Here is a 25,708-nt window from a genome sequence, read left to right as displayed (position 1 = left end):
CAAGGATTCAGCAATGTATAATAAACACTTTTCAGAGATGGTTAAGCTCTGCACCAGCGCAGCAAAAGCTCTCGCGTCTACCAGCTTTTCTCACCAGTACACTCACATGTATTTTTTTCTTCAAACCTTTGTCATAGAAGATGTACCCAATAAATATTAAAGATTATTAAAACATTAAAAGGAGATTCAAGTCACACACTGTCAGAAAGATAATCCTTAAAGACAGCAAAGACTTGAGTTCACTAACCAGTTGGAAAAAAATATGGAGCAAGCTAAATTAATAGTAAGGCAGGAAATTGAAGACTGCAAGAATTTACTGCCTCCAATGAATGTGACATAAGATTATTCAACATTCAATTCAAATTTCAAAGCGATACATCATCATGGAAAGAATTTGGCTTCTTGACTCATCAGGAGATTGGCCCTTCAGGTGTAATCATTAACAAAATTATGAATATTTTTTCCAAGGTAAATAGCTTTTACCTGGTCATTTATTCACTCATTGTTTGTGGGTCCTTTCTGTGCACAAAATGGCTGCTGCATTTGGCTGCAATTACTTCAAATTAACCCTTTGGTCTGGAATGTTGTGACAATGTCACGGCATTAACTAAATACATGTGCTTTCTTTCATGTTATCTTGGAAAAAATTATTGTATTTTTATTTAATGATGTAAATCCTATTACACCTGAAGCGTCCCCTTTCGTGGTTTTGATCCTCCAAAGTGAATTTTTTTCTATGATGATTTCATTATACATATTAATGCCATCCAGACATTCCTTAGAGATGCTGAAAAAGATTAACTCCAAGAGAACAGTCGATCCAAGTACTTACTGCTGCAAGATTCCAGTGAGAAGTTGTCAATGCTATAAATTGAGAAGCATTATACACTCTCCTTCTGTAATGCTCCAGGGTAGTGGACTCCACGTTAATCACACACACACAGACATTAGCATTTCTTCCTCTTTCTATGCATATTATGTAATAACTACATGCTGCAGAATGATAATTGGTAATTTTAATACAAAGTGATTTTTAATTTAAGATTGCCTGCAAGAGTCACCTGTCCACATTAATAAACTGGGAGGGTGACCACCTGTGCTTGCAAACAAAATCAAAGAGGGATGAAGGGATAGTCTCTGCCAAATGTTCACCCCTCACCATGAGACACTGTGTTCTTCAAAACATTAAACAAGCCACCAGGTGTCACCTGGTTCCAAAGGTGACTTAAAGGGTAACTCAACTTTATGACATTGGAAAGTGGAGGTACGCTGGCTATGGAAGACCAGAACTGCTTCTGTGATACTGTGGTTACATCAGGTGGCGCCAGACACCACAGGCAGCGCCGGACACCACAGGCAGCGCCGGACACCACAGGCAGCGCCGGACACCACAGGCAGCGCCGGACACCACAGGCAGCGCCGGACACCACAGGCAGCGCCGGACACCACAAATCAGGCAACTTTTTTTTTGGATTTATATTTATCAAGAACTTAAGTCTTTAAAATGAAAAGTAAAAACGTTTCTAAACATCATGCAACTTTTGAAATAATCTGTGAGATGCGATGGAAAATTGGCTTCAAACAGGTTTCCTTTTCCAGTCAAGTTCCAGCTCAATATGATTTGAAAGGAATGTGTTTATTGTTTCACTTGATCATTACTGAAAAGGTACGGAAGGATCAGAGTTTAAGAAACTAATTTTCTTGTTTTAAAATGTTATCCTTGGGAAAACCTCAAAGGCTTATAAGATCAAATGCTGTCAGGTGACACAAGAGGTTATCGAGACTTCCCCCTTGTATACAGTGTGAAAGCCATACACCAGCAATTACTTTTCAATGTCACAGAGATTCATAACATCTCACTGTCTCATCGCAATCAGCATGCAGCACTTATATTTTGCAGCCAAAAATTGATTTATTACAGAGCACTATCCAAAGAGAGAACTAAAAAGATCAGCCTTTATTCCCTGCCTCAATTACTCTCAGATTTCCCCACAAATTCATTAGCATAAACTTGAGGGTAAAGTCACCCTTGAATCAGTGCAATTGAGGATAATCGATTAGTGACTAGAACCGGGCAACCCGCAGCATCACAGAATGGAGAGGGATTGCCCAGGAAATGAGCCATTCTTAAACTGACTAATTTAACAACTTTGGTTTCTTTAAATTTCCTTGATTAACTGCTTTGACCTGCCCTGAGCGCGTACGGCCAGTGTGCTGTTCTGCTGCAATTGACTTAATTTAACCTAATTTAAAAATTGCAGCAACAGGAGAAACACAACAAAGTCAGGTTTCAACCGATTGCTGTTCACCCATAGTTACAGGTGGTTAAACACTAGAGTCTTGTGACCACAGGTGCCTGCGTGCCTGAAAACCTGGGCACAACACGATGAACATCTTCAAACAAGCACAGCCAGCAGAAGTTCAATGTTCCCACTGGGCTGTATGGCCATCTTTGTGGGCAAGGACTGCTTCAGGCAACTGAAGTGCAAATATTTCACGGGTGCAACTCATCTTCTAAATTTCCACAAAGCCTAGGGCTACTTGTTGTTCAATTCTGCCCATATTACACTTCTCAGGCCATGGGAAGCATGAACAAAGGGTAAGTTGGCAATGTTGCAGAGGGTGAGGGATGAGGAAAGGAGTTCCAAACAGTAGGGTAAAGGTGTTTGAAGGCTCTGCCACAATGGTGGGATACACAGAGAGCTAAATTCATGGAATAGAGCATTCAGGGAGGGACTGAGGACTGGAGAAGACTGCAGAGACTAGGTGGTCAACACGATCAAGGGATTTTTAAAAAATGTACACAGAGTTTGAATTGTATACAGTGGGGTCAAGGATCCACTATAGTTCAATAAGAATAAAGTGGTGGAAGGAAGAGATAGAAACTTTAGACAATTTGGAATTGATGAAAGGTGCATAATGGGAGGCTAGCAAAGGGGACATTAGAGTAGTAGGATATTGTGGTCACAAAGACATGTATAAGGGATCTAGCTGTTGAAGGACTAAGGTAGTGATAAGGCAAGCAATTTGTTGCTGGGACTTAAAGTTTAGTTCAGGATTGAACAGGAGGCAAGATTGCAAATAGTCTGGTTCATCCAGGGAGAGTGCTCAGATAAGAGCAAGGACTCAATGGCAAAGATGCAGAGTTTCTAGAAAATAACCAATGTTATTACCTTGGTCCCCATGTATAAATCCAAATTATCCATACATACCATACGTATCATTCATTACGTGCAGCAGCTTGAGCTCTGGGTTATGGAACTTCAAGTACAGGTAAAGATCAAAAAACGGTGTTAAGATAAGCCCAGCGACTACAAGCCAGTCAGTTTAACTTTAGTGGTGGGGAACCTCCTCGAAACTATAATTCAGGACAAAATTAAGTCACGTGGACAAATGCAGGTTAATGAAAGAAAGCCAGCATGGATTTCTTAGGGGAAGATCGTGTTTAACGAAATTGCTGGAGTTTTTTGATGAGGTAACATCGAGGGTTGATGATGGGAATGTTGCTGATGTGGTGTATATGGATTTCCAAACGGCATTTGACAGAGAGCCACACAATAGACTTGTGAGCAAAGTTATAGCTCATGGAATAAAAGGGACAGTAACAACACGGATACGGAATTAGCTGAGCGACAGGAAATAGCGAGTAGTGGTTGATGGATGTCTTTTGTGTTGGAGGAAGGTTTGTAGTGAAGTTTTCCAGGGTTCAGTGCTGAGACCTTTACTTTTCCTGATATATATTAATGACCTAGAACTTGGCGTACAGGGCACAATTTCAAAATTCGCAGATGATACAAAGCTCGGGAGCCCACTGTGAGCTTTACAGAGGATAGTGCAGAACTTCAAAAGGACACCGACAAGTTGGTGGAATGAATGGATAGGTGGCAGATGACGTTCAATGTGGAGAAGTGTGAAGTGATTCATTTTGATAGGAAGAACATGGAGAGACAAAATAAAATGAAGGGTACAACTCTAGAAGTGGGTGCAGGAGCAGAAAGACCTGGGTGTATATGTGCATGTGTCATTGAAGGTGGCAGGACAGGTTGAGAGAGCGATTAATAAAGCATACAGAACCTTGGGCTTTATTAATTGGGGCATAGAGTACAAGAGCAAGGAGGTTATGTTGAACTTGTATAAATCACTGATTCGACCTTAGGGAGCATTGTGTCCAGTTCAGGGCACCACACTTTAGGAAGGATGTGAAGGCATTGGAGAGACTGCAGAAAATATTCACAAGGATGGTTCCAGGGATGAAGAACTTCAGTTAAGGGAATAGACTGGAGGAGATCCAACAAAGGACGGTAGTGAGAAGTGACTGAGAAGCACTCTGAGAGAAGTCAGCGTAACTCAGAAGGGGATCGAGGAGAAGGACCCTTGTCCTCAACAGGAGGAAGAGCATCCAACAGAAGGCGGTAGTCAGAAGTGACTGAGAAGCATTCTGGGAGAAGTCAGCATAGTCACTGCAACTCAGAAGGGGATCGAGGAGGACCCACTGTCAAAGAATGGAATAGCCCCAAACATTACATTGCTGTAGTGTCTCCATCCCTTCCTCCTCCTCAAACCAAAAAAGAGAGAGATAGGGAGAGGCAGCACCTTCAGGAGTGCACCAGACCTGCAAGGGACACTCTTCTGAAAGTGGATTTTTTTAAAAAAAAGCAGCTAATTGGTGAGTAAATTCCGGTGCGTTTTTGTTCAATCTATTAAAGTAATTCATTGCTTAATACTGAAGTAGGAGCTAAAAAAAAGTACAGAGTAGTACTGTACAAGTATAATTAGTCAAGAAACAAGGTTCCTAGCTAACATAAATAAGGCCCCAAGCTAGCGTATTTTTTAAGGGAGTAACTAGCTTAATCGAGAGAGAAGTCATGGCAGGAGAACTCAGACCCGTGATATGCTCCTCCTGCAGGATGTGGGAAATGAGGGACACTGGTGACCATGTGCACGGAAGGTGTGTCCAAATGCAGTTCTAGTTAACCGGATTTCGGAGCTGGAGCTGTGAGTGGACTCATTGTGGAGCATCCGTGATGCTGAGCAAGTCATGGATAGCACGTTTAGCGAGGTGGTCACACCGCAGGTGAAGATTACACAGGCAGAAAGAGAATGGGTGACCATCAGGAACAGTAAAAGACTCAGGAAGGTAATGCAGGAGTCCCCTGTGGTCATCCCCCTCTCTAACAGATATCCCGCTTTGGATACTGTTGGGGAGGGAATGGCCTCTCAGGGGAAAGCAGCAACAGCCAAGTTCACGGCACCATGGGTGTCTCTGCTGCTCAGGGGGGCGGGAGGAAAACAAGTGGCAGGGCTATAGTGATAGGGGATTCAATAGTTAGGGGCACAGACAGACGCTGCTGTGGCCACAAACATGAATCAAGGATGATAAGTTGCCTCCCTGGTGCCAGGGTCCGGGAAGTCATGGAGCAGCTGCAGGACAGTCTGGGAAGGGAAGGTAAGCAGCCAATGGTCGTGTTACACATTGGAACCAACGACATAGGTAAACTAAGGGATGAGGACCTGCAAGCTCAGTACAACAAGTTAGGAGATAAACTAAAATGCAGGACCTCAAATGTAGTAATCTCAGGATTACTCCCAGTTCCACGTGCTAGCGAGAGCAGGAATAAGAGGATAGACCAAATGAACACGTGTCTGGAGAGATGGTGTAGCCGGGAGGGGTTCAGGTTCTTGAGGCACTGGGACCGGTTCTGGGGAAGGTGGGACCTGTACTAACCGGACAGGCTGCACCCAGGCAGAGCTGGGACCAGTGTCCTGTGGGGGCTTTTGCTAGTTCTGTTGAGGTGTATTTAAACTAGTGTGGCAGGGGGATGGGATCCCAGGAGTAGGATCAGATAGGTCAGATTCAGATCAGAAAAATGGAGGTAGAACATTAGCTAGGGATGTTGTGATAGACATGGAGTTACAGGAGAAGCAAAGCTTACAAAGTGTCCAGCAAGGGAAATTGACGGGGTTAAACTGTTTATACTTCAATACAAGGAGTATTACAAACAAGGTAGATGAGTTAAGGGCACAGGGAGACACAAGGCAGCAGGATGTCATTGCTATAACGGAGACCTGGCTAAAGGAGGAACAAAACTGGCAGCTTAATATCCTTGGTTAGAGAGTCTTCAGACATGATAGAGCAGGAGATAAAAAAGGAGGGGGGTAGCACTAATGGTTAAAGAATCAACTCCAGTTGTGAGAAGGGATGATAAACTAAATGGGTCAATAAACGAGGCTTTATGGACTGAGCTTAGAAATAAAAAAGGGGCAGTCACACTACTGGGAGTATATTACAGACCCCAAAATACTGAAAGGGAGAAAGAAGAACAAATATGTAGGCAAATTTCTGCTTGTAAGAACAAGAGGGCAAGAATAGTAGGAGATTTCAACTATCCTAATATCAACAGGAATTCAAACAATATAAGGGGCACTGAGGGAGAAAGATTCATGCAGGGTGTCTAGGAAAATTTTTTCAACCAATTAGTGACAAACTCAACGAGAGGAGATGCAATTCTAGGCCTAGTCTTGGGGAACGAAGAAGGGCAAGTGGGTGAAGTGACAGTTGACGACCATATCGGGGACAGTGATCACAATTCAGTTAGATTTAGCATTACCATGGAAAAAGACAGAGATAAGGCAGGAATGAAAGCCTTGAACTGGGGGGAAGGCAAATTTTGCAGAAATGAGAAGGGACTTGGCTGAGGTGGACTGGACAGCACTGCTGGAGGATAAAAAAGTGGAAAACCAGTGGGAAGCACTAAAAAGCGGGATCCTAATTGTACAAAGTAGACATGTCCGCCACAAAAATAAGAGTGGTACTGCCAAATCTAGACCCCCTGGTTGTCTAGAGGAAGATAGGGGAAGATCAAATAGAAAAAGAAAGCGTACGATAGGCACAAAGAACTAAGCACTGCAGATAGCCTAGACGAATATAGGAAGTGCAGGGACGAAGTAAAAAAGGAAATAAGGAATTCAAAGAGAGGGCATGAAAAAAGATTAGCAAGTAAAGTTAAAGATAACCCAAAGATGTTTTACCAATACATTAATGCTAAAAGGTCAGTTAAGGAAAAAGTGGGACCTATCAGAGATGAAGATGGAAACTTGTGTGTAGATGCAGAGGCTGTGGGAAGGGTTTTGAATGAATATTTTGTCTCCGTGTTTACAAAGGAAAGGGAGGATGTAGATACAGTAGTCCAGGAGGAACACTGCGAGATATTGGACATGATAACCATAAAGAGAGAGGAAGTACTCGAAGGGTTGAAATCCTTGAAAGTTGATAAGTCACCAGGGCCAGATGGATTGTTTCCGAGGCTGCTGAAGCAAGTCAGGGAGGAGATAGCAGATGCTCTGAGGATGATTTTCCAATCTTCACTAGATACAGGGGAGGTACTGCAGGACTGGAGAAATGCAAACGTTGTTCCATTGTTTAAAAAGGGATCAAAGGAAATGCTAAACAATTACAGGCTAGTTAGTCCTACATCGGCGGTGAGCAAATTAGTAGAATCAATCCTGAGAGATAGGATTAACTGTCATGTGGAAAGGCATGGACTAGTCAGGGATGGTCAGCATGGATTTGTTAAAGGAAGGTCTTGCCTCACAAATTTGATTGAATTCTTTGAGGAAGTGACAAGAAGGGTTGATGAAGGTAGTGCAGTGGATGTTGTGTACATGGATTTTAGCAAGGCATTTGACAAGGTCCCACATGGCAGATTGGTCAGGAGAGTAAAAGCCCATGGGATTCAGGGTAATGTGGCAAACTGGATAAAAGGTTGGCTTTGTAACAGGAAACAAAGGTTATGGTCGATGGATGTCCTTGTGAATGGAAAGTTGTCTCAAGTGGTGTTCCACAGGGCTCGGTGTTGGGACCCTTGCTGTTTGTGTTATATATTAACGATTTGGACATGAACGTGGGGAGCACGATTGGGAAATTTGCAGATGACACAAAGATTGGCCGAGTAGTGGATAGTGTAGAGGATAGCCTTAATCTCCAAAACCATATAGATGGGTTAGTGGAGTGGGCGGTAAAGTGGCAGATGGATTTTAACATAGAGAAGTGTGGGGTCATACATTTAGGGAGGTTAAACAGTTACAGGGATTACACAATAAATGGGAATTATACTAAGAGGGGTAGATGAAGTGAGAGATCTTTGCGTACAAGTACACAGGTCCCTGAAGGCAACAGTTCAAGTAGACAAGGTTGTAAAGAAGGCATATGGAATGCTCTCCTTCATTGGCAGAGGTATAGAATATAAAAGTAAGGATATAATGTTGGAATTGTTTAAAACACTGGTGAGGCCACAACTGGAGTACTGTGTGCAGTTCTGGTCACCACATTACAGGAAGGACGTAATAGCTCTGGAGAGAGTTGAGAGGAGGATTACAAGAATGTTGCCAGGGTTAGAAAAGTGTAGCTACGAGGAGAGATTGGATAGGTTGGGGTTATTTTCCTTAGAACAAAGAGGGCTGAGAGATGACTTGATTGAGGTGTACAAAATTATGAGGGGAATAGATAGAGTGGACAGGATAAAATTGTTTCCCTTGTTGGAGAATTCTAGAACCGGGGACATAGATTCAAGATAAGTGGCAGAAGGTGTAGGGGGGACATGAGGAAGAACTTTTTTACGCAGAGGGTAGTGGGTGTCTGGAATTCACTGCCCAAGTTAGTGGTGGAGGCAGAAACTCTAAACGCTTTTAAAAAATACCTGGATCTGCACTTTAAGTGCTGTAAGCTGCAGGGCTATGGGCCGGGTGCAGGAAGGTGGGATTAGAAAGGGCAGCTGGGTGTCCTTGAGCTGGTATGGACAAGATGGGCCAAATGGCCTCCTTCTGTACTGTAACCTTTCTATGGTTCTAGGTTAGGACTGTTTCCTTAGAGAAAAGAAGGTTGAGAAGAGATTTCAAGGAGGGGTCTGGACAGAGCAGATAGGGAGAAACTGTTCCCACTCATGAAAGGATCAAGGATGAGAGGGCACAGAATTAAATTAATTAGTAAAAGAAGCAAAATCGATATGAGGAGAAACTGTTTTTATGCAACGAGTGGTTAGGGTTTGGAATGCACTGCCCAAGAATGTGGTGGAGGCAGATACAATTGAAACATTCAAAAGGGAATTAGACTCTTATCTGAAAGGGAAGAATGTGCAGGGTTACAGGGAGAAGGTGGGGGAATGGTACTTGGTGAGTTGTTCATTCGGAGAGCTGGTGCAGACACAATGGGCCAAGTGGGAAGGTTTAAACTAGAGTGGCAAGGCGATGGGAAACTGGGCAGGGAGACACAAGAGAGGGAAACAAAGAAAAGAATGAAGGACAGAAAAGTAGAAAGTAAAAGTGCAAGGCAGAGGAAACAAGGGCTAGCAGCAAGTAGGGCCATGGTACAAAAAAAATGTGCAAAAATGTTAAAAAGTCAAATCTAAAGTCACTGTATCTGAATACGTGGAGCATTCACAATATGGTTACTAATTAATTTATATCTGTGCCCTCTCGTTCTTGATCCTTTCACAAGTGGGAACAGCGCAAATAGATGTAAATGGGTACAATACGATTGCGATTAGGGAGACATGCCTACAGGGTGACCAAGGCTGGGAACCGAATACCCAAGGGTATTTGATATTTGGGACGGGCAGGCAAAAAGGAAAAGGATGTGGCATTGCGTTGTTAGTTAAGGCTGAAATTAGTGCGATACTGAGAGAGGATATTGGCTCAGAAAATCTAGATGGAGAATCCGTCTGGGTGGAGCTAAGTCGCAACAAGGGGAGGAAAACATTGGTGAGAGTGTCTATAGGCCTCCAAACAGTAGCGGTAAAGTAGGGAACAGCATTAAACAGGAAATTAGAGATGCATGTAACAAGGGTGCTACAGTAATGGTGACTTTAATCCACATATAGACTGGGCAAATCAAATTAGCAATAATACTGTGGTGGATGAATTCCTGGAATGTGTACGAGATGGTTTTTTTAGATCAGTACATCGAGGAACCAACTAAGGAACAGGCTAACCTAGATTTGGTATTGTGCAATGAGAAGGGGTTAACTAATAATCTTGTTGTCTGGGGTCCTTTAGGAAATAGTGCCCATAGCATGATAGAATGCTTCATTAGGAAAGTGAAGTAGCCCAATCCGAAACTAGGATCCTAAATCTAAAGTATGATTTATGAAGCGTGAGTTGGCTAAGATAGTTTGGAGAACTTCATTAAAAGGCATGGCGGTGGATAGACAATGACTAATATTTAAGGAACAAATGTATGCATTGCAATGGTTATTCATTCCTTTCTGGCACAAGAACACAACAGGAAAAGCTGCCCAACCATGGCTAACAAAATGAATTAAGGATAGTGTTAGATCCAAAGAGGAGTCATATAAAGCTGCTAGAAAAAGTAGCAAGCCTGAGGATTGGGAGCAGTTTAGAATTCAGCAAAGGAGGACCAAGAGATCGATTAAGAGGGTAAAAATAGAATATGTGAGTAAACTTGCAAGGAACATAAAAGCGGACTGGAAAAGCTTCTCTAAGTATGTAAAAAGAGAAAGATTAGTGAAGACAAATGTAGGTCCCTTACAGTCTGAAACATATAATAGAGAACAAGGAAATGGCAGAGCAATTAAACAACTACTTTAGTTCTGTCTTGATGGAGGAAGACACAAATAACTGCCCAGAAATGCTAGGAAACCAAGGGTTTTGCAAAGAAGAGGAATTGAAAGAAATTAGTATTACTAAAACATGAATGCTGATAAATCCCCAGGGCCTGACAATCTACATCCCAGGGCACTAAAGGAGGTGGCCATGGAAACAATGGATGTGTCGGTTATCATCTTCCAATATTCTGTAGATTCTGGAACAGACCCAGCAGACTGGAAGGTGGCAAATGTAACCCCACTATTTAAACAAGGAGGGAGGGAGAAAACAGGGAATTACAGACCGGTTAGCCTGACATCAGTAGTAGGGAAAATGCTAGAGTCTATTATAAAGAATGTGATAACAGGACACGTAGAAAATATCAACGAGATTAGACAAGGTCAACATGGATTTATGAAAGGAAAATCATGTCTAACGAACCTACTGGGTTTTTTTTGAGGATGTAACTAGCAGAACAGATAAGAGAGAACCAATGGATGTGGTGTATTTGGATTTTCAGAAAGCTTTTGATAAAGTCCCGCATAAAAGGTTAGTGTGCAAAATTAAAGCACATAGGATTGGGGGCAATATATTGGCGTGGACTGAGAATTGGTTAGCAGACAGGAAACAGAGTAGGAATAAATGGGTCTTTTTTGGAATGGCAGGCTGTGACTAGTGGGGTACCGCAGAGATCAGTGCTTGGGCCCCAGCTATTCACAATATATTGATGATTTGGATGAGGGAACCAAATGTAGTATTTCCAAGTTTGCTGACGACAGGAAACTTGGTGGGAATGTAAGCGATGAGGAGGATGTTAAGGGGCTTGAAGGCGACTTAGACAAGTTGAGTGAGTGGGCAAATACATGGCAGATGCAGTATAACGTGGACAAGTGTGAAGTTATCCACATTGGTAGGAAAAACAGAATGCCAGAGTATTATTTAATGGGGATCATCCATCGCCATTTCCGCCAACTCCAGCATGATGCCACCACCAAACACATCTTCCCTTCACGTCCCCTGGCGGCATTCCACAGGGATTGTTCCCTCCGGGACACCCTGGTCCACTCCTCCATCACCCGCTACACCTCAACCCCCTCCCACGGCACCTTCCCATGCAACTGCAGAAGATGCAACACCTGCCCCTTTACTTCCCCTCTCCTCAACGTCCAAGGGCCCAAACACTCCTTTCAATTGAAGCAGCATTTCACTTGCACTTCCCTCAATTTAGTCTACTGCACTCGCTGCTCTCAATGCGGTTTCCTCTACATTGGAGAGGCCAAATGCAGACTGGGTGACCGCTTTGCGGAACACGTTCAACCTGTCTGCAAGCATTACACAGACCTCCCTGTTGCTTGCCATTTCAACACTCCACCCTGCTCTCATGCCCACATGTCTGTCCTTGGCCTGCTGCACTGTTCCAGTGAAGCTCAACGCAAACTGGAGGAACAGCACCTCATCTTCCGACTAGGCACTTTACAGCCTTCCGGACTGAATATTGAGTTCAACAATTTTAGATCATGAACTCTCTCCTCCATCCCCACACCCCTTTCCAATCCCCCTTTTTTCCAATAATTTATAAAGATTTTTCTTTTCCCACCTATTTCGATTATTTTAAAATGTATTTCCATCCATAGTTTTATCTCTACCTTTTAGCCTATTTCAATCCCTTCCCCCCACCCCACCCCCACTAGGGCTATCTGTACCTTGCTCATCCTGCTTTCTACCCTTAATGTTACCTATTATCACATTCCTTAGATAATATCACCACTTTCAACACCTCTTTGTCCTTTTGTCTGTGACATCTTTTGGTTATCTCCATCTATCACTGGCCCTCTATCCAGCTCTACCTGTCCCACCCCCCCTTAAACCAGCTTATATTTCACCTCTTTTCTATTTTTCCTTAGTTCTGTTGAAGAGTCATTCGAACACGAAACGTTAACTGCGTTCCTCTCTGCAGATGCTGTCAGACCTGCTGAGTTTTTTCAGGTATTTTTGTTTTTGATTTCCAGCAACCGCAATTTTTTGCTTTTATATTATTTAATGGTGAAAGATTGGGAAATGTTGATTTACAAAGGGACCTGGATGTCCTTGTATACCAATCAACAAAAGTAAATAGGCAGGTGCAGCAAGCAGTTAGGGAGGCAAATGGTACATTGGGCTTCATTGCGACAGGACTTCAGTACAGGAGTAAGGATGTCTTACTGCAGCTGTGCAGGGCCTTGCTGAGGCCACATCTGGAGTATTGTGTGCAGTTATGGTCTCCTTACCGGAGAAAGGATATACTTGCCATAGAGGGAGGGCAGCAAAGGTTCACCAGACTGATTCCTGGGATGGCAGGATTGTCATATGAGGAGAGATTGAGTCAACCGGGCCTGTATTCACTGGAGTTTAGAAGAATGAGAGGGTATCCCATTGAAACGTTTAAACTTTTGACAGGGCTGAACAGAATGGGCGTTGGGATGACATTTCCTCTGGCTGGGGTGGGGGGGGGGTCTAGAACAAGGGGTCACAGTCTCAGGATACATTTAGACCATTTAGGACTGAGATGAGGAGAAACCTCTTCACTCAGAGGGTGGTGAACCTGTGGAATTCTCTACCACAGAGGGTTGTGAAGGCCAAGTCACTGAATATATTAAAGAAGGAAATAGATTTCTAGACACTAAAGGCGCCAAGGGGTATGGGGAGAGAGCGGGAGTACAGGGTTGAGATAGAGGATCAGTCATGATCATATTGAATGGCGGAACAGGCTCAAAGGGCTGAATGACCCACTCCTGCTTCTAGTTTCTATGTTTCTAAATGAACTCCTTCTGCACCTTAACAATTCTGTGATTCTGCGAAAAGTAAAACAGGACCGAGGACTGGCATCCAAGGTATACCACATGAATCACTTCTCCAGTAGGAGTAAAACACATGAATATTAATATATCTTCAAAAATCTTTCTATCCATGCTGCCAGAGTATCTGAATTTTTACATCAAGTCTCTTGTGTGACACAAAATTAAATGCCTTCTGAAAACCCATCTACTGCATTGTAGTTGTGCATAATTATTTCTTTAAAGAAAAATCTTAAATTATCCAAAGACAAGTTGCTTATAACAAATCCATGCTGATCATCCTCAATTAAGCTGTGCATCTGCAACTGCTCATGAAGCTGTTCTATAGATTCTCAGGGTTTGCACACAACTGATGTTAGCTATGCTCACCCAGTTTCTCCTATATATCACTCACTTTGCTGAAGGCAAGATTTCACTTGGACTCCAAGATATAAACACAATGGTTTATCGAATACCAACAATAATAGTGGAATAGTTGAATACCGACACTAATCGCAGTAGTGGAATAGGAGCCTCCATTCTCTGAAACTGAACTCTCTACTCCATAATGGCGCTACCATTTTAAGTCTCTGGGAGAAGATAAGAGAAATCAGGCCTGAACAGAACAGTTGTTGGTCATCTGCACCACATTCACTGTGGAACTTGGAACAAAAGCTTTCATGTGCATAAAACATTATTACACTGCCAAGAAAAGAACTGTGCATTCAGATTATCAAATAAAGCATCACAGTTCCGATATCAAACTCTTTTTTTCAGCGCTTCACATTATAGGAAGGTCAATAACTCACCACAACAGAGTTGGAAACTAATTAGAGTAAATTAATCAACAATCATATGCTACTGTTATGAGCTTTGTTTGCTTGTAGAATGGAAAACTACCTTCTAAAATAAGACGAACAATATTTCAATGTCTTCACTTCCCAAAAACACATTACCACGGTGGGCTGTAAAATCTGTGCCTGATTTTGGCTCCATTTTTTTTCTGAAAATTGGGCTGGATTTTATAATCCTTTGCTGGTGCTTTTGAAGGTTGGGGGAGGTGGCTGTAAAATAAAGTGGTGGTCCTCCTACCGCCTTCCCAACCAACCCCTAACTCTCTCCCATCTCACAGTGGATGGGGAAGGCGTCAGATAGTCCACCCACCTGCCCATTCTTCGGTTTATTGAGGCACTTAAGTGGCCAAATAATGGCTACTTAAGAGCCCCATTTCAGCTCTGCTACTGCTTTACATGCTGCAGGGTAAAACGGGTAGTCCAGCAGTTCCCTTACTCCCCCACCCCCCCCCCACCCCCACCCCGCCCCCACACCCCCCCCTCCCCACCCCACACCGCCCCCCCACCATGCTCATACCCCCATTTTACCCTCCCTGCACCTCTCAAACCCAACCCCCCGACTCTCATCGCACCTCCATCCTCACCCTCCCTTGCTAGCCTTTGCAGCCAGGTTTGTCCAAAATCCCAGACTTACCTTTTAAGTCCAGTCTGCATCAATCTTCTTCCTTGGTGACTGCCTGTAGTCCCAGCGGCGGCCACTGCTCAATCCTGGCGCTGCTGGGACTACAGAGCTGCTGACCATCTGATTGGCAAGCAGCTGTCTGAGGCAGGACCTCCTCCTCAGAAGGGGGCAGAAGTTTCACTCTGACTGAATATAGGCTGCCCCCAGTGTAATATCACTGTGCGGCTGCCGCGTTGGGACGGGCAGACTGACAACCCAGGAGGGGGCAGGGAATACGACGCCCAATAAAATCCAGCCCATTAGGTTTGCAGAGCGCACTCGCTTTCGTGACTTTCGTCAAAGAAATATACAACGGGAAATTCTTCCTCAGCTCACTCACCAAGTAAAATAAATGTACAGGATACCACTTCTCATAGCTTTTTATCTGCTTTTGAAAATAAATTACATTCTGCACTAATATACCCCCCACCCCGCCCCACCACACCCACCTGCCTCCCCAGAAATTTGTGGTAAGGAAGAGATACCCTGTGAGTTTCGAGTCACCACAAGCTGCTGGACAATTTGTGCCCCTCCACCGTTAATCTCACAAGAGATCGGCTGTCGACATCCCCAGCTACCTCAAGAAATTGTCAGGTTTGTGTCGCAAATCACAAATTAAACTCACTTCGGAAAACGAAGGCTGCTACTTCCTGCTGTAAGGGCCATGTTTATTGGGGTTATTAATGGCCCCACAACATGTCACTCAACCTCGGGAGGCTCAGAAAGGAAACCAAAACAAATCAGGTTTCACTCCTTCAGGTGACAAATTGTTCTTGGAGGTTTTTTTTAAAAAAAAATTATGGATCCTTTCTTTTGTCTGTTTTTTTTTCTCTTTGTTCACTCCTTGGAATATAGGGACAGGAATAGACTACTTAGCCCCGTGGCCCTGGTCCATCATTTAATGAAATCACAGCTGCTCTGTGATTTAACCCCATCTACCCACCTTTGCCCAAATCCATAATACCTTTGGTCAATAAAAAACAATCAATCTTAAATTTAAAATTAGCAAAGGACCTAGCATTAATTGTCACTCCAGAAGAGAGTTCCAAACTTCTATTATCCTTGATGCATAAAACTGTTTTCTAATTTCACTCCTGTAAAATCTGGCCCTAATTTTTAGACAACACCTCCCAGCCCTCGATTCCCAAACAAGCAGAAATAGTTTGTCTCTATCTACCCTACTGGATTCCCTAAACAGCTTGAAAACTTCATTCAGACCATCCTTTAATCTTCTAAGTTCCAGCAAAAACTACAACCTATGCTTCGCCTCATTAACCACTGGAGTCCAGGTATAATTCTAGTGAAGTGACACTACACCTCCTTCCAAGACCAATGTATCCCTCCCATGGTGCAGTGCACAGGACTGCTCACACTACAAGGTGTGTTCTAACACGAGCTTTGTACAGTGCTTATAGGACTTACCTGTAATATGCGCTGCAAAATTGATGGAAGTGCTATAAATCCTGTCATGCTGTTCAGAACTTGTTTTGTCAGGTGCTTCAGAGCTGTGAATAGAAGATCAGAATATAAATTTAACCAGGGTACATTAAAGACTATTTCACACAATTGTGGAGCTGGGTGATAAGAGTATATCTGACGTCCTGTTGATAGGATAAAGATCTCCTATTTCAAAGCTCCTTAAATGATTCAATTAAACAATCTCACTCACAGGAACATTTGATGGTTGGAGCGAGGAATAAAGGTTTCTTTGCTGGTTCACCTTTGAGAGGACCCTCACCTGGGATTTGGTGCTAAGGCACTGTGTAGATTGCAAATGTTTTTTTTAAACGAGACCATGAATTTTGGTATAGAATCACATTAAAGATTTGATGTTTCAAACAGGGACTGAAGACTAAAATAGATCCAAAGATCACACTTGCAGATTGATCAGGTTACACAGTAACTCAAAATGGGCCCATTTGGGAGGCATGAATGCACATTGTTGAGCTGTTCAGTCACTGACACTCTGAAGATATAGAGTCCATTTATGAACATCAGTCATCAGGAAACCACAGGTGCCATCAATCCATTCTCACAAACTGAACAAAATTTTATTTTCACCATATTGCTGTTAATGCAGGTGGGTCTGTGGAATTTGAAGTTCAACAGCACCAAAATTTACATTTTTTTGATCATTGCCTGACATTTAGGATAGTGCCACTTCAGTTAACTGTATTGCACTATTTCATTGGTGAGTTGATTATAAATGTGCATCTGGGAAGACGTGGCCTAATACTAAGTAAGTCATTTGAAAGGCCATTTCCTCCTTGAGCTCACAGCATCAATTATCTGCTGCACAACAGAGCAAAGGTCATTAAGAATCCCATCAATATCTGGAATATTAAATGCTTCAGTCCTGAGTGGAGTGGGGGAACCTTATAGTAAACTGCAGTGAACTGTCTTTGTTCTGATTGTATGAAGCTATAATCAGTGCTCGATAATAAAACCGTACCCAAGATTAAACTGCTGCTTGTAGGAAGATGAATATTGAATCGTTAAATCCGAAAAGAATCTTAATTACAAGGCATTAGATGACTGTTTAAATTAATAGCTTGAAATATAATCTTAAATATTAAGTCCAGCTCTACATTGTAGCAGGGCGAAATATTTAATCTCATTTTGTTATACGTGCTCTGGTGAAAAGCCACAGGACAAATTCTAAAGACATGGATTAAATACTGTTCCATCTGAGAATACAGTTTCCAACTGATCTAGTTAGACCTCACAGACGTCTTCGAAAATGCTTCTAGTTTCATCGTAAAGCTCCTTTCTTCCCAAATAGTATTTCTGTGCAGTTAAAATCGTTTAGGTCATTAATATCTTTGATGCACAAATGTTCTGGAAAGGTAGAGGAATTAATACAATTCTTCTCTTAATGTGTTAATCTTGGCTAGTCGGTTTTACCCAAAATATAACATTAGTTAGCATTCCAGGTGCACAACCTGGTTATTTGTTATAGCTGCTGCTAAATTTCTCTGAGAGAATCCATCTATTCATCCATTCCTAATTTCTCATTCCCTCACAAACTAAATACTCTGGCTTTCACAACTCAACTCAGTTGCAGGCTTCTCTTAGTTTCTTACAAACACACATTGTCGCTCTCCAAGCTTCACGCCATTATATTCCTCAGAACCATTTAAACCGACATTCAGACTCTCTGGGCGAACTCTCTCCCAGTTTCAAGTGAACAAATCACTCCAGCCAAACCACAGCCCATTATTTTTTTTTTGTTCATTCATGGGATGTGGGCATCGCTGGCTAGGCCAGCACTTATTGCCCATCCCTCATTGCCCTTGTTAAGAGGGCATTTAAGAGTCAACCACGTTGCTGTGAGTCTGGAGTCACATGTAGGCCAGACCAGGTAAGGACAGCAGATTTCCTTCCCTATTGGACATTAGTGACCCAGATGGTTTTTTTACAACAATCGACAATGGTTTTGTGGTCATCATCAGACTTTTAATTCCAGATTTTTCTTGAATTCATATCCCACCATCTACCATGACAGAATTCAAACCCAGGTTCCCCACAGCACTACCCTGGGTCTCCGGATAACTAAGATAAGTGGCAGCGAATGAAGTTAAACTGAGTTTTTCCAGCATTCTCTGTTTTTGTCCCTGGATTACTAGTCCAGCGACAATACCACTACTACCACTAAAACTCTTCAATCTTCAGGGTAGCTTTGTGATTAAGAAGCTTTTAGGATCTTCAAGCAAATTTGGCTATGGCTTAAGATGGTTCTAAGATCTTAAGCAGATTCACTATGTATAAAAACAAGTTTCAATTATCAGAATTAGAGCAGTCGCGGTTCAAGATTTTTCTTCCATCTCAGATACATGAAGCAGGAAATTCTGTCCGTTAATTTTAATTTACTTTGATGGTACAATGTTGGTCTTGGCACTGAATTTCTGGGTTTTCCTGAACACTGACCTTGTGCTAAAGGATGGGGTTCCCTGTTATGACTGTCTTGTAAAGTGCAGCAACACTCCAGCAATTTTCAAGATATCATATCATTTATTCTTCATTTCAAAATTGTCACAAAAAATGTATTTGCAGGATGTGGGCTTTGTTGATAATCCAAATCTGCCCATCCCTAGTTGCCCTTGAGAAGGTGGTGGTGAGCTGCCTTCTTGAACCGCTGCAGTCCATGTGGTGTAGGTACACCCACAGTGCTGTTAGGGAGGGAGTTCCAGGATTTTGACCCAGCGACAGTGAAGGAACGGCCGATATATTTCCAAGTCAGGATGGTGAGTGACTTGGAGGGGAATTTGCAGGTGGTGGTGTTCCCATGTACCTGCTGCCCTTGTCTTTCAGGTAGTAAAGGTTGTGGGTTTAGAATGTGCTGTTGAGGGAGCCTTGTGAGTTGCTGCAGTGCATCTTTTATATACGAATGTACAAAATAGGAGCAGGACTAGCCATTTGACCTCTCAAGCCTGCTCCGCCACTGAATAAGATCATGGCTGATCTGTTAGTGTTTCGAATTCTACGTATCCATCCACTCCCTTAACCTTAGATTACCTTGCCTTACAATAATCTAACTCACTCTGCCTTCAGTGATCCCGCCTCCACCACCTTTTGAGGCAGAGAGTTCCAAAGTTGCACAACCAAGAGAAAAAAATTCCCCTCATCTTGGTCCTAAAGGGCGACCCCTAATTTTAAACCAGTGCCCCCTAGTTCTAGACTCACCCACAAGAGGAAACATCCTTTCCACATTCACCTTGTCAAGACTGTTCAGGATCTTATATACTTCAATCAAGTCACCCCTCACTCTTCTACACTCCAGTGGAAACAAACCCAGTCTGTCCAACCTTTCCTCATGAGACAACCCACTCATTCCAGGTAAGAATCTAGTAAACCTCCTCTGAACCGCCTCCAATGCACTTACACCCTTCCTTAAATAAGGAGACCAAAACTGCACACAGTATTGGAGGTGCGGTCTCACCAATGCCCTGTATAACTGAAGCGTAACATCCTTACTTTTATGTTCAATTCCTCTCGTAATAAAGGATCGCATTCCATTAGCTTTCTTGATGGTAAAACACTGCTGCCACTGTGCGTCGATGGTGGAGGGGTGAATATTTAAGGTGGTGGATAGGGCGATGATCAAACAGACGGCTTTCACCTGGATGGGGTTGAGCTCCTTGAGTGTTGTGGGAACTGCACCATCCAGGCAAGTGGAGAGTATTCCATCCCAGTCCTGACTTGTAGACGTTGGACAGGCTTTGAGAGGTCAGAGAGTAAGTTACTTGCCACAGAATTCCTAGGCCAAGATTTTCCAGTCCAATCAGTGGCGCGTATCGTCACGGTCAAGGCCGGAAAATCTGGAGAGCTGCCAAAGGTCCGTTGACAGAAACGGAAAACACAGCTAAAGTCTCTGACTTGCTCTTGTTGCCACAGTATTTATATAGCTGGTTCAGTTAAGTTTCTGGTCAATGGGAACCCCCAGGAACGTGGTAGAGGGGGATTCAGCAATGGTAAAGCTGTTGAATGTCAAAAGGGGATGGTTAGATTCTCTCATGTTGGGGATGGTCATTGCCTGGCACTCTTGTGGCACAAATGTTGCTTGCAGCCTATCAGCCCAAATCTGGAAGTTATCTATGTCTTGCTGCATGAGGGCATGGACTGCTTCAGTACCTGAGGATTACCAATGAAACTGAACACTGCAATTATCAGCGAACATCCCCAGGAATTGCTGGATAGTATTTGGGAGGAGGAACCACGATAGTAGAATTACTTTCCCACTGTTGGTCAAGGGCACTGAGGTTAATTCCTGCGTTGTCACCATTGCTTCAGCAGAGATCATATTGGTGTAAACTGTGGATGGTACCTGGGACCTTATACAGGATGCTGTGCTGAGGAACTCCTGCAGCAGTGTCCTAGGAATGTGATGATTAATCTCCAACAACCATAGCCATCTTCCTTTGTGTTAGATACAACTCCAGCACAGAGGTTTCCTCTCAGTCTCCGCTGGGACTCCTTGATGCCACACTCGGTCAAATTCTGCCTTTAGGTCAAGGGCAGTCAATCATCTCATTCTGGAATTCAGCTATTTTACCATATTTGGACTAGGGTGTAATAAGGTGTGGAGCTCAGTGCCCTGGGTAGAACCCAAACTGAACATCAATGAGCACATTATTGCTGAATAAGTGCCGCCTAAGGACACTGTCAATGACACCTTCAATCATTTTGCAGATGATTGACTGTAGTGTCCTAGCCAGAAGACAGGAAGGAAAATAAATAAATATATATATATACACACACACGCGCAACCTGGCTACTTTATAAAGTTATAATTATTTTTAAAATGGACAAGGTTTTACCTGACTAGCCATGACCCATAACAGAGGAATTTCTATCCTTCATAAACCAGCAGGGACCTTATTATCTTTAAAGTGGTGCTAATGCCCTTTGTATTGGCTGACAATCAATTTCCAAAGAAATGCACCAACACCCTTTTACATTTCTAAGGCAGAGCTTAGGCCAACGGAGATGGTTTGTCTGCGAAGGACAAAAGGGACCCTGGCTCCTCTATTAAACATATATGACTGTGACAATGATAACCTATCCCTACTTGTCCTTCCAACCTGTCGGAAGCTGTTGGCTCCATTTACACACCATCCTCCTCAAACATAAGAACATAAAAAATAGGAGCAGGAGTATACCATTCAGCCCTTCAAGCCTGCCCCACCATTCAATAAGATCATGGCTGATCTGCCCTAGGCCTCAACTCCTCTTTTGTGCCAGCTCCTCATAGCCCTCATTTCAAAAATCTATCTACCTCCTCTTTAAATACTCTCAATGATCTAGCCTCCACAACTCTCTGGGGTAGAGAATTTCAGACATTCACTACCCTCTGAGAGAAGAAATTCCTTCACATCTCAGTTTTAAATGAGTGTCCCCTTATTCAGTAACTTTGTCCCCTAGTTCGAGATTCCCCCACTAGTGGAAACATTTTCTCAACATCCACCCTGTCAAGCACCCTTAGAATCTTGTATGTTTCAATAAGATCACCCCTCATTCTTCTAAACTCCAATGAATAAAGGCCTAACCTTTAACCTGTTTGGCCGATCTTCTAAATCAACCCCTTCTTCCCAGGAATCAGCCCAGTGAATCTCTCTCGAACTGTCTCCAATGCCAGTATATACTTACATAAATACAGGGATCAAAACTGCACACAGGTGTGGCCTCACCAACACCCTGTACAGTTGTAACAAGACTTCCCTATTTTTAAACTCCAACCCCCTAGCAATACAGGCCAAAATACCATCTGCCTTCTTAATTACTCACTGCACCTGCATGCTAACTTGTTACGTTTCATGCACAAGAACACCCAGATCCCTCTGTGCTGCACTTTTTTGGAGTTTCTCTCCATTTAAATAATTGTCTTCCTCCCAAAGTGCATGACCTCACACTTTCCTACATTAAACTCCATCCTCCAAGTTTTTGCCCACTCACTCAACCTGTCTATATCCCCTTGCAGATTCCTCATATCCTCATTACATCATGCCCTCCCACCTACCTTTGTATTGTCAGCAAATTTGGATACATTACACTCTACCCCCTCCTCCAAATCATTAATATAGATAGTAAATAATTGAGGCCCTAAGACTGATCCTTGTGGCACTCCACTAGTTACATCTTTCCAACCTGAAAAAGACCCATTAATCCCGACCATCTGTCTTCTGTGTGTTAACCAATCCTCAATCCATGCTAATATATTACCCCCAATACCGTGAGCTCCTATCTTGTGCAACAACTTTTTATGTGGTACCTTATCAAATGCCTTCTGGAAATCCAAATACACTACATGTACCAGTCCCCCTTTATCAACTCTGCTTGTTATACCCTCAAAGAACTCAAGTAAATTTGTCAAACATGATTTCCCTTTCACAAAACCATGTTGACTCTGTTTGATTGTGTTAAGCTTTTCTAAATGTCCTGTTATTTCTTCCTTAATAACAGACTCTAGCATTTTCCCAACGACAGATGTTAGCCTGACTGGCCTATAGGTTCCTGTTTTTTGTCTCCCTCCCTTCTTGAACAGGGGCTTCACATTAGCCATTTCCCAATCCGCAGGGACCCTCCCGGAATTCAGTGAGTTCTGGAATATTTCCACCAACGCCTCCACTATCTCTGCAGCCACTTCCTTTAAAACCCTTGGATGCAGGCCATCAGGTCCTGGAGACTTGTCTGCCCTTAGTCCCATTAATTCGTCAAATACTTTGTTCCTCGTGATAGAGACCGTTACAAGATCATTCCTCCCATTAGCTCCTTGCTTATCCGATACCTTTGCGATGTTTATAGTGTTCTCCACTGTGAAGACAGATGCAATATATTGGTTTAAGTTATCTGCCAATTCCCTATTCCCCATTATCAGCTCTCCAGTCGTATCCTCCAAGGGTCCCACGCTCACTTCAGCCACTCTCTTTTATATACCCATAGAAGCTCTTGCTGTTTGTTTTTATATTTCCTGCCAATTTACTTTCATAATGAATTTTCTCCCTCTTTATTAGTTATTTGGTCACCTGCTGCTGGCTTCTAAAAACTTCCCAACCCTCTGGCCTACCACTAGTTTTTGCCGCTTTGTATGTCTTAGTTTTTGACTGGATACTCTCCTTGACCACCTTTGTTAACCATGGGTGGTTCATCCTTCTCATCGAGTCCTTCTTTTTGACTGGGATAAATTTTTGCTGAACGTTATGAAATATCTGCTTAAATGTCTGCCACTGCTCATCCACTGACCTTCCCCTTAGTCTATTTTCCCAGCCCGCTTTAGACAACTCTTCCTTCATACTTCTGTAATTGCCCTTATTTAAGTTGAGAACTCTGGTTTGAGACCCGAGTTGCTCACCCTCAAACTGAATTTGAAATTCTGCCATGTTGTGATCACTACCCCCTAGAGGATCCTTAACTACAATATCCTTTATTAATCCCAACTCATTACACATTATTAGATCTAAAATAGCCTGTTCGCAGGTAGGTTCTGCAACGTATTGCTCTGAGAAACAATCCCTGATGCACTCTACAAATTCATCTTCCATGTTACGCATGCCAATCTGATTTGTCCAGTCAATATGCAGATTAAAATCACCCATGGCAATTGTAGGACCCTTCTTACATGGCTCCATTATTTCCTGATTTATACTCTGTCCTACAGTGAGGTAACTCTTCGGGGGCCTCTAGACAACTCCCACCTTTCTTCCCCTTGCTATTCTTTATTTCCACCCAAATTGATGCCACATCATGATCTATTGCACCTATATCGCTACTCACCACTGCACTGATACCTTCCTTTATTAACAAAGTTACCCCATCTCCTTTTCCTTTTGGCCTATTTTTCCAGGACATCGAATACCCTTCAATATTGAGTTCCCAGCCTTGGTCACACTGCAACCACATCTCTGTAACAGCTAGCAAAATCAGATACATTTATTTCTATTTGTGCCATCAAATAATCTACCTTGTTATAAATGCTGCGCACATTCAGATAAAGAGTCTTAAGCTTTGATTTTTTACCACTATCACTCATTCTGGTTCTAATTTCTGCTGCACTCTTCTGCTTATATTTTCTGCCCCTTCCTGTCACACTTTAATTATCATTTGCCTCTTCACTACCCTGCTCCTCTGCTCTCTCTCATTTCTTTTTGAATTTTTAAACTTCCCTTCAATTGAACCCTACCCTCCCTTCCCACCCCCCTGCACTAATTAGGTTAAAGCCCAATCTACAACCCTAGTTATACGATTTGCCAGGACACTGGTCCCATCATGGTTCAGATGAAGCCCGTCCCAGTGGAACAGCCCAGTACAGGTGGCGGTGCCACATGAATTGGAACCCATTTCTCCCACACCAACCTTTGAGCCATGCACTTACCTCTCTAATCTTATTTACCCTGTGCCAATTTGCACGTGGCTCAGGTAGTAATCTGGAGATTATCAACTATGTGGTTTTGCTTTTTAATTTAGCTGCGAGCTTCTCGTAGTCCCTCAGCAGAACCTCTTTCCTAGTCCTGCCTATGTTGTTGGTACCTACGTGGACCACGACAACTGGATCCTTCCCCTCCCACTCCAAGTTTCTCTCCAGCCCAGGAGAGATGTCCTTAACTTTGGCACCAGGGAGGCAACACAGCCTTCGGGACTCTGTCTCTTTGCTGCAGAGAACAGTATCTATTCCCCGAGCTATGTTATCCCCTATTACTACTACATTTCTCGCTTCTCCCCCCACTTGAATGGCGCTCTATACCACAGTGCTCTGGTCAGTTCGCTCATCCTCCCTGCAGTCTGTGCCTTTGTCCACACCGGGTGCAAGAGCCTCGTACCTATTGGACAAGGGCACTGGCTGAGGCCCCTCCAAAGCTAAATTTTGGATCCCCATACCTGCCTCACTCACAGTCACACCCTCCTGTCCTTGACCACTGTCCAAATTTGATGTAATTAATCCAAGGGGTATGACTGTCTCCTGAAACAGTGTCCAGGTAACTCGCCCCCTCCCTGATGTGTCGCAGTGTCTGCAGCTCAGACTCCAGCTCATCAACTCTGAGCCAAAGTTCCTCGAGCAGCCAGCACTTGCTGCAGATATGGTCACTGTGGACGGTACCAGCGTCCACCAGCTCCCACGTCCTACAGCTGCAACACATCACCCGCCCAGCCATCTCTACTCTATTTAATTCAATAATTTGAATTAATTAACTTGAACACCATCGTCCAGCTGGGTGAGGCTGTACTCACCTAGTTCCATTCTCATCTACCTAATCATAGCCAGCGAATCCATTGCGATGGCTTCTCTT

The 25,708-nt window shown here is 43.2% G+C and overlaps 1 protein-coding gene across 5 annotated transcripts in view; it reads right to left on the bottom strand.

The window, feature by feature from the left end:
• The window catches only part of vps8 (VPS8 subunit of CORVET complex), a 734,009-nt gene that overhangs the window by 438,041 nt on the left and 270,260 nt on the right, over positions 1-25,708 (bottom strand). For all 5 annotated transcript variants that reach the window (XM_041200655.1, XM_041200658.1, XM_041200657.1 and 2 more), the window contains one exon: positions 16,350-16,432. In XM_041200655.1, coding sequence (XP_041056589.1) covers positions 16,350-16,432 — 83 coding nt within the window. The remainder of the gene's footprint in view (positions 1-16,349; positions 16,433-25,708) is intronic.

Source organism: Carcharodon carcharias, chromosome 12 (assembly GCF_017639515.1).
Source record: "Carcharodon carcharias isolate sCarCar2 chromosome 12, sCarCar2.pri, whole genome shotgun sequence".
NCBI classification, from domain to species: Eukaryota; Metazoa; Chordata; class Chondrichthyes; order Lamniformes; family Lamnidae; genus Carcharodon; species Carcharodon carcharias.
This window is presented reverse-complemented; position numbering and strand designations above follow the sequence as displayed.